General features: G+C 42.5%; 1 protein-coding gene across 5 annotated transcripts in view; it reads right to left on the bottom strand.

Annotated features, from left to right (window-relative positions):
- Positions 1-10,217, bottom strand: part of zgc:63863 (uncharacterized protein LOC393372 homolog) — a 28,899-nt gene that overhangs the window by 15,105 nt on the left and 3,577 nt on the right. For 3 of the 5 annotated variants that reach the window (XM_047329988.1, XM_035619980.2, XM_035619979.2), the window contains exons 2-9: positions 10,012-10,066; positions 8,995-9,125; positions 8,801-8,881; positions 8,131-8,317; positions 7,895-7,996; positions 6,815-6,956; positions 5,691-5,875; positions 4,769-4,878 (exon numbers count right to left, since the gene is read on the bottom strand). In XM_047329988.1, the coding sequence (XP_047185944.1) occupies positions 4,769-4,878; positions 5,691-5,875; positions 6,815-6,956; positions 7,895-7,996; positions 8,131-8,317; positions 8,801-8,881; positions 8,995-9,125; positions 10,012-10,066 (993 nt within the window). Of the gene's footprint in view, positions 3,190-4,768; positions 4,879-5,690; positions 5,876-6,814; positions 6,957-7,894; positions 7,997-8,130; positions 8,318-8,800; positions 8,882-8,994; positions 9,126-10,011; positions 10,067-10,217 lie in introns of all 5 variants that reach the window. The other 2 variants (XM_035619978.2, XM_035619981.2) reach the window with 1 other exon arrangement.

The raw sequence follows: 10,217 nt of genomic DNA, 5'->3' as shown, positions 1-10,217 counted from the left end.
TATGACTCACCTATAAGCGAGCACGGTGAATGCACAATTACATACGATCAATTTGAAAAATTCAGCGAGTGGTGACTTGAATTAACTTTACTTGAGAAGGAGCTGTTTGTGTAACGGAGCAGAATAAAACAAATGAAGGCCGACCATGCACCATGATAATAATAAATGTTCCCTTTGCAAAGTCATTTGTTTAATATGTTAATTTACTTAATGAACTGGCACACGAGCCGAACATTTAAAGGAACAGTTCAACACTAACTCCTCGTAAGATCAGATTTTTTATTGTCTGACCAATTACTGACCATATGTGAAATAAAGATCAATATTAAAGTTATAAACCCTCAGATTTCTGATCTTTACAAACATAATAATGAGTATTTAACCGATAATTAAACATCCATACAATGCAAATAATATGTAGCCGTTAAATGAATAGGCAATTAGATTGTTGCTCTTGAAATAAATAATGACTCCTGACAGTTAATAAAGAGGCACAGAGAGAATAAAAATGATGAATAAATAAAAACATAGAAGATGCCCAGAGTGGAAAGAAACTGTGAGTAAGACCTGTGACCGACGCAAACGCACACACAACACCAAGCACGCACGCACGCGCGCACGCACACACACACACACACATTCTTGTCTCCATGACATTACATTGACCTACATTCATTACCAGGAGACTTACTCTTACTCTAACCTCAAAACATGTCTTCAACTTAAAATTTAATGATCAACGTCACAATGATGTAACTTGACATATTTATTCCTTACATTAGTAATACCTGCAACGCACACACACACACGCACACACAACAGTTTAATCACAGTGCATAGAAACATATTTTGTTTAATGTGGTGTGCAACTTGTCAGGCGTATTTACTGACTGTGACTTGAATCCCTCATTTATTAAGCAGCCAACTGGTTTACAGGCCGTTGACCATTTATTGATTTATTGACTGTTGTCTGATAAAATTCCTGCCAGCTAATTTCCTTCAAGTCGTGTTCTCATTTCATTTTTCTTTACACAACAGACTCGACAGAAGCTCTGCAGCAACTAAAATCAACAGGACAAGACTGCACATCCAGCTGCGTGAAAGATCAGCAGAGGACGTGGAGGAAGGAGAGAGTTGTGACTCCGGTGAAGTTGTGTTAACAGATGCAGCGGCTTGGCTACATGCTAGTAAAAGCTGCTAAATATTTCAGAGCATAAGTCAACAAGCAGAGCATGCATCGCCGTTTGGAGAAACCCCCGGTGCTCTCTCTACATGTGTGTGTGTACCTCAGGTGGATACAGCCTGTATTATTAATATTCTCTTTTTCCGGTTATGAAACTCCGTGATTACATCTGGTCCAACAATATCTACAGTGTGTGTATGTGTGTGTGTGTGTAGTGGCTTTTAGAGAGATACACATAGTTAAATTCGCACACTGATAATAAAAATAATAACGTTAAAATAATCACTTGGACTGCTCAAGATATGTAGCATATTTGTAAAATCGTTTTTTAAAGCACAGCGGTCGTGTCTTGAAGAGAAATATGATATTGAGTCCATGTACTGTAGCTCCGTTGACGGCTGTTCAGGGTGAATGTTGGAGCAAACCTGCTAAATATTTTACGGCTGTAAAAGTACTGGTGTCTCCCCCATATTCTTTCAGCAGTGGTGGGCCAGACAGCTTAAAAAAAACTGCAACAGAAAATGTAAAAATATACTTAAATAAATTAAATTAAAATCTTGCAAAACCTCCAGCAAAATGCAGGCCCACTTCCTTTGTTCAGCGCTTCTGGCTAACTGTGAGTGAATGTTCACGTTTGTGGGGCAGCAACAACTCGTTTTTTTGTGTCAAACACGACCGTAAATGTAACTCAACGACACCTGGAGTTAAGCAATTAATAAAAAGCTCACAGGCAAAAATTCTCACTCCCTCTTTCTTTCTTTTCCTCTCGCTCTCTTTCTTCACTCATGACTGGAAGCTTTCAGCAGAAAACGCTGCTCTTTAATTATTTGCATTCAGGTGACATTGCGCTGGCTACCGGCACCATTGGCTCTCAGAAATGGCTGCTGATCGCACAAGCGTGCTGGAACACTTCTCAACAGAAACGCGAGCGCGATGGTCTTAAAAACGAGAGATCAGCAAAAATAATCAGCAAGCGGGAGAATACACAGAGACACGTGTGGTGCAACAATGGCAGCATGTGAGCAAAAGCCTGAAAGAGCAACCATGTGTTGGTGTCTGGACGGATTAGGAGACGACGGGCCCCCGAACAAAAAACCTACGAGAGGCCTCCTCCCATCCTACAGTGTAGAAACACCCCACAACGTCTCTTTGGGGGTTTTCCGAGGTTATTTTGTCTTTTGGTGTCATTTTGCTTTTATTTAGTGTTATTTTCGTAGTTGTTTTTGAGTCTTTTTGCAGTTCTTTTACATTTTTCTATCTCTGTATTATCATTTTGTATCCCTGTGTAGTTTATTTTAGGCCATTTTGTGTATATTTGAGGTTGCTGTGTGTCTCTTAGTGGTCATTTGGCACCTCTGTGGTTGTTTTGAGTCTCTTTGGAGTCCGTTAGCATCCTTTTTGTGGTCATTTTGTATTTTTTCTTTTGGTACTTTTGCATCTTTGCGGATGTCAGGCGGTCAGGCCCTTTCGCTTCCTCGCCACTTGGGCTCCTGCACCTGTGCCCAAAAGGTCTGTCACACATGCACAGAAACATATATACACATACACCCGCTCAGACACATGCACAATGAGCCTGAGGCGGACCAGTTGTTAGCATATGTTCATTGTGGATGAACGCCATCAACCTGTTCAGCACCAAGATAGCTGACCTCCTCCTGCGTCTTTCCTACCGTCCACCTCTGAGCACGAGACGAGCTTTGAGTCTGCAATATCTGCGTTTGTGTATGTATGTTGTTGATCCAAAACGAGAGCGGGGGTGTGTCTGCTGTCACCACATGTGAGTGTGTGTTTGTATGTCTAACAGTCTATATCCCCACCGCCACGTCAGAACAGCTGTTGCAACACATCAGGTCCCCAGTCCAAGGCCGTCTGAGCCACGGCGAACACAGCCGCCCCGAGCGTGGCAGACAGCCCCCACACTGCCATCTTCACCATCCTGTTCCCCTGCCCCCACAGCTGGCCGCGGTCCCGGGGTAAAGCCACTTCCAGGCCTGAGTGTCGAGAGGCTGAGGGCCCAAAACAGGGAGGAGGGGTCAGACCACGAAGGGCAAGAGACTAGGGGGGTGAAGAGGTTTCATAATGCTAAAAGCTGAACCAGAGGAGGATCAGGCTGCATGCATTTTGGTCAGTTATTGCGACTGGAAACGGAAAGGGGGTCAAGGAATGTCAAAACACTTGGGGAAGAGACAAGGAGGGGCAAAATATCACCATCACATTTAAGTATATAACAAAGTATTCTGCACCATGAACATGCAGTACTCAAGTGGTAAATGGTTTGACTTCAAGCTAAAATTGGCTTCTAGCTTATTAAGCAACCCAACTAAAACAAAAGTATTCTAACAGCAGTACTGTAATAAATCCTGTCTTTATGAAGGTTATAATGATCAGTTTTTGTCGAATGTTTTTTAGAGAGAGATGTAGAACTTTTTGGAGGCTGCAGTTCAATGACACGTTTATATCAATCAGGATCGATATTACCCTGAAAGAAATAAGTGACAGAATGACAATACAGTTAAATCAACACCTCTCGAAAACAGTTGAACCTAAAACTGATTATAATCTTTGTGGAAGTTGGATTAATTGCCAAGCTGTTTTATTAGACCACATTAGTTTAATATGATTGGACCAAATAAAGATTGTTTTCTGCCCTGGAGCAGAGCTGCTCTTTAATTAGGTGGAATAAAGCAGACTATTAAGTTATCTGACAAAGTAATACTGAACATATTATAAAATGTTGTCCTTAACAAATGTGAAAGCTTTTGTCTTCTGCGTCACATATAGTATAAGCAACTTAAATCCTGCATAGGAAAGGAGTCGGTTTTTAACGATAAATGTATTTTGACAAAAGACCAAATACTTTTTTTTCAACTATTAACAAAAGGAATCTTTCACACTAATACTACATTACATACATACATGGAATGGTTACTGCTGAAATAAATGCAAACTATAGACAGTATCTGAAATGGGGTGTAAGGTTATGACTTTCAAGTCCACCAGTCTCTGGCTTAAGATTTACTTGGCAGCTTGTCCGTCAGGCTTGTTGACTCTGCCACAGTGAAACCAGGATGTGCCATAGATCTGCCCTCTGTCGTTCCATTATGCATTTCTCTTCTTAGATGCTGCTAACTGAATTTTAATCAAACTACAGAGAATCATGTCTGCCCGTTTTTAAAAACCTGTAATGCCGTTTGGCCTGAGGGAAATTCTTTATTATATTTTTGATTACTTGTACAAGAAAATGTGTCGTATCACATTTTCACATGATGCATCTCTTTGCACTTGATTGGTCTGATGTGAGGAAGGAACAACATTGGTTCACATGTCATTGATTGCCTCAAAGGAGGGGGGCAGCATTTGTGGGGGGATGACTAATTTCCTGTCTCCCTGTTTTGAAGAATTCTTCTCTAATGTAAGGCACAAAAAAAAAAACCATCAAACGATTTTGAGTCTGATGAATTTGAGAAAACTCAACAAGAATTCCCAATCCCGTTTTCTTCACTCATCTACAGAAGTGCCTGCACTGTCTGTATGTGGGAATTCCTTCTTCATAGTCAGTAATAAGATTTAAGTAACTATTTTTACCATGTCTGGAGGTGGTGGAGCCCTGGGCCTTGGTGAGGCGTTGGAGAACAGAGTCTGGCCTCTGGTGGAGGGTGGAGAGCTGAAACACTTGGAAGGTGCTGATGGACAGACTAGAGGAAGGAAAAGGATGAAAAAGAGGGGGATTCAGGTCAAAGCGAAAGCACTAACATAGGGAATTAAATGAAGAGATGGATGGATGGTAAACTGACAGATAATGCAGGTGAGGTAGAGAGTTGGAGGCGATTTTGAGAAAAGTGCTAACTCGGTAGGTCTCAAGAATTGAAAGCTTTGCATTATTGGACATGCAGTCAGTCAAATCCTCATGTCAGTGATGTCACTTCCTGCCAGTGAACAATGATTGTCAGTAACGCTGAAGGACACTGACAGGGAGAGAGAGAGACAATGACACACACAGACACACACACACACACAATATTGTGTGCGTCAGCAGCTCTGCTAAATCTTGATCGATATGTTTTTCTAGCAACCCCTCTTGGTTACCCAGGGAATTACATCACATTACCTATGACAAAAAAAATGATTTGATTAAATCTGAATAATTGATTAGTTGACTGACAGGGCGCTAACAGTTTGATAGCTGATTAGTCATTTATAAAACAAAGAGTTCATTGTTTCCAGCTTTTCAAATTTAAATATTTGCTGCTATTCTGCTGAATATCTAGTGTGACATGTCTGAAAGCAGTGGACACATCCATAACTGCAAGTTGTTCCTCCCTCAGAGGATGCAGATTCGAACCAATGGGGTTTGGCCTAAAGTGGATAACTTGGAGCCTGGCCACATGTTTAAGTGTTAAGTACAAAATTAACTTTTCCTTAATCTTATATAAATGAATAATATAACCGCAATAAAAAGAAAATTGATTATCATTACGCATTTCCATCTCAATAATTGTCTCCTCACCTTTTGCGAGATTGCAGGGCTGCCCGCTTGGCCAGTAACGACGGAGGGTACTGACTGAAAAGTTCCTGGGACTGAGCAATCAGAAGTTCATACGGGAGGTCCTGAGGGATGCGCGAAAGGAGGTGGTGGACCATGGCCATGTCACACTCGGTCTGCTTCACCTCCCTCTCTCTGTGCAACACAATCTGAGGAGGAGACGAGGGGGTGGGGATGGGGGGGTTAAAAGTTTTCCCCCTGAGGTATGTGAATGTGGTAAAATATGAATAAGATTATACATATTAGCTGTTCTTCAGTTCTACTTGTGAGGCAGAACGAGAGCACAGCAGTGGAGCGGGCAGATGAAGAGTTAACCCCCCCATGCTGTGCGCTGCACTCAGCCTTGGAGGAAACATGAACTACATTCTGCTTTGTTGTTTCACACACTTCAAACAGAGCTCTCCCTCTGCCCAGCCTCCACACACACACACACACACACACACACACACACACACACACACACACACACACACACACACACACACACACACACACACACACACACACACACACACACACACACACACACACACACACACACACACACACACACACACACACACACACACACACAATGATAAACATGCACAAAAACCTTCATTTAAAAAAAGGGGTCTCTTCACACAAATAAACATCAAATAAATTATTTTAACAGGCACGTGTTATTACACACACCAAAAAAGGAAATTAGAAAAACAGTCACAAGTCTTCAGATCCTGCTTTCACTTTGTCATCTGTTCCTCTCCCTCCTTCTCTGTCAGACATCAGTCAGGTCTACTCGTCATTCTGCTTCCCGATGCAGTCCTCATCCTTAACCGCCTCTTTCAAACCCTCTCTATCTCCCCCTCTTCCTCTCCTTTGCTCTGTACCCTCCTTTCACTCTCTCATCTGTTCATTAGGAGGTATCTAATTAACTAGTCCAGTGACTTCACAGTGCTCAGCCTCACAGTGTGAATGTGAATGTGTGTGTGTATGTGTGTGTGTGTGTGTGTGCGCACATGGGCATTAATGGGTGAGCATCCAGGATTACTGCCAAAACAAAGCCACTGCCTCTCGCTCATTTCCTGTAAGCTTCCACATTGTCTTACCGTGGCACTAAGGTAGATGGGCATCAGCGGGTGTGAAGCCAAGAAGAAGTCGTATAGTCGGAGGGTGTGTTTGAACTGGGACAGGACGTGACCGTACCAGGTGATGAGCCAGGACAGTGCAAAGATGGTTCCCACCTCCGCTCTAAAAGAGAAAAGGCAAAGAACACATTTAGGCCTGTGTGACATGTACGTAACACACCAGAGGGCGAATTTACCGGCAAGCTGTTTTTAATTCTGTAGTGAAATTAACCACCGGCTGATTGGATGACAGGTCACTGTTCTTAAAATGAATGGTTCCCTTGAAAAGGCAGCGATATACAGTAAGTGTGTGCAAATAATCATTAGTTGGATCTTTAAACCTTTAACCACAACATTCTCATTGATTAGACTAGAAGGAGGTCAAAGGCATCGACCAGGAGGTGGTGGCCAACCAGAAAAAGGTCAGAAAGGTCACACACACACCATATTTCATGCACTGAGAGAGGACTCATAATCTCTCTTTTCATACACAACCACCTGTTATTGTCATCATGAGGCCACATTTGTACACTTTGGTCACATAATGACACCAGACTGAGCTTGATAATACGCTTTGGAAAAAAACAAACTACAAAGCAAAACTTTAAGATGATATTGTTTTGACACACACACACACACACACACACACACACACACACACACACACACACACACACACACACACACACACACACACACACACACACACACACACACACACACACACACACACACACACACACACACACACACACACACACACACACACACACACTTTCAAGGTTAAAATCAACACTTTGGTGCCCTCTTGTGATTGATACCTGCATTACATTACCTTCATTTGGCACAGGTTTGTCTACTGTGACTTAAAATAAATGTACTTTACAGAAAAAAGAACTAGTCGCAAATAAAAAAAACTGAGGATACATCTCTCATAGATGAACAACTAAAAGGGTGTTCAGCGCTACAGAAAAAAAAGTGTTTCTATTTTGATTTAAGAAATGAGACGTCCAAGCGCTAGTTTCCACTGGAAAGCCCTTAGAGTCTTTTGTCTGTGTGTACCTGATCATGAAGTCATGCAGCTCCACGTCGACTTGTTCCAGTATAGGCATCAGGTAGTTTAAAATGTGTTTAGTGCTGTCCATGGTAGGATCCATGAAATCCCTGTAGACAGAGAAGACACACAGAAGTTATAGGAATTTTATTGTTAAATTGAAATCAAGCTGAAAAAATGCAATAACATGAAAAGAAAAGAAAATTCTAGATTCTAGTCTTTTTATCGGGAGAAAATACACAACCTGAGGTGATAATTAGAGAGTGTGTCCAACATGGCGATAGCCATCCGCTCCCCGACAACCAGCAGCAGGGTGACGGCCACGTCGTGGTATCCCTGGTAGTAATGGAGCTGAGGGTTGCGTTTCAGAACCTCCAGTATGATGTCGATCAGCTGCTCCTGGAGCACGGCTCGCTCTGCGGCTGGCATACCTGAGGCAGGGCGGAGGATCGTCACATTCAGCGGGCTCTCTCAGAGACTAACTTGGATTAAATCGACATTCTCACAGTTAGTCAAGACACTTTTATCTGTTGCTTGTCTACATTTAAGGCTTTTTTTTATTCTGGGGGCTCAGGCTGTCTTGAGACACAAAAGTCGCCCCCGTTGCAGCTTTTAGTTCATTAATTATTAAGCTTTGCCAGATGTCAGCATATTGTTGTGAGTACAGGGGTACAGCTTGATAAATGGCACTGTGAGCTGTGTGTGCCATCTTTACAGATCACACACACACACACACACACACACACACACACACACACACACACACACACACACACACACACACACACACACACACACACACACACACACACACACACACACACACACACACACACACACACACACACACACACACACACACACACACACACACACACACACACACACACACACACACACACACACACCCCTACATTTAGGGAACCGCTTCATGGACCTCCTGACATCCAGGAGCACCTGGTTGTAGTCCTTGTGGTTCTCCCTCACATCTCGACCTGCAACAACAACAAAAAATGGTGCGATTATAACCTTTATTAAGACCTTCAGAAATATTAGTATCACATAATATTCTTAAAACAGTGAATATCAACATCAATCAACAACTAACCAGGTTTATGAGGGAGATCATAGACATTGACGTTCAGTAGTTTGGGCCACACTTTCCTCCTCAGTTCGTCAGTGAGCAGTCCACCTTTACTGGCTGCTGTTCTCCTCAGGGTCTCAATGTCAACTGGGTCACTGTTCGATCAAAAGTTAGAATTGGACAGTAAGGCACAACTTTAAAGTCTGCCCACGTAACAAAACAAAAAAATCTGCAAATGGCTTTGAATAATATCAGCTGTGTGGAATATGTGTATTATTTCTTCGTTCAAATGCAGTAATAACAACCTTATACTCAGGAGAGTAAAATTCAGTTGCTATGCTCCCTTTAAATATTTCCCACATCTGTCCTGAACTGATGGCAGCATGACGCCGTGTGTCCACGTGTCTGAGGTGAACTGACAGACACAACTACCGTTTTGTTTTTGTGAAATCAGTTCAGCTGATTTCTGGAAATGTGTGTTACAGGAAATGCATGAATCTTGTCCATTTCTCATGTATAGTCTCACATGCTTCCTCCTCCTCCTCATGATCCTCAGCACACTGTTCCTCTGGGCACACGTGAGTGATCTTCATGTGTGAAATTAGCTTAGCACGGCGGGATGAAGGTCACTGTCTGTGGACAAATGCATGCCATCTAATTGTGGAACAGCAAGTTGGATGAGTGGAGGGAGAGGAATTCCCAGTCGGGAAAAAGACTAAACGAGGCCTGTTGCTCTGGTGCTAATGGACATGTGAAAACCTTGAAGGATTCAAAAACATGTACATGTAATGTAATGTAACATTGAATCGACTGGGTAAATCTTAACACCCAGTGTCTTGTATTCACTGACCATGTTTTTTCAAAATGAACTAGAGACATCATACTTCAATCTTTATGTATGAGCACTTCAGTGTTACTTGGCCATTCTTCATCAAAATCAGAAAACCTCAAACTAATATGACCTCTCAGATACACCTCAAGGCAGAATAAAGAAAACGTGCGTTTTAACTGGCAAACTGTTAGAGACAATATAAGTATAACCTGATCAACGCCTGATGGATCTCAGCCAACTTCTGTTTCCTCCCACAGTCCGGTTCTGTGAAGGGGGGACAGAGGTGAGAGGATGACAGACGGGCAACACGGAGTGGGAGAGGGGAGGGATGGATAAGGGGGGGAAAGAAACGTAAGAAGGGGATGAAAGAAAAAGAGGAGGAGGAAAGAGGAAAGGATGAGAGCAGAAAATGTGG

The sequence above is a fragment of the Scophthalmus maximus genome, chromosome 22 (assembly GCF_022379125.1).
Source record: "Scophthalmus maximus strain ysfricsl-2021 chromosome 22, ASM2237912v1, whole genome shotgun sequence".
In the NCBI taxonomy this organism is placed as follows: domain Eukaryota; kingdom Metazoa; phylum Chordata; class Actinopteri; order Pleuronectiformes; family Scophthalmidae; genus Scophthalmus; species Scophthalmus maximus.
This window is presented reverse-complemented; position numbering and strand designations above follow the sequence as displayed.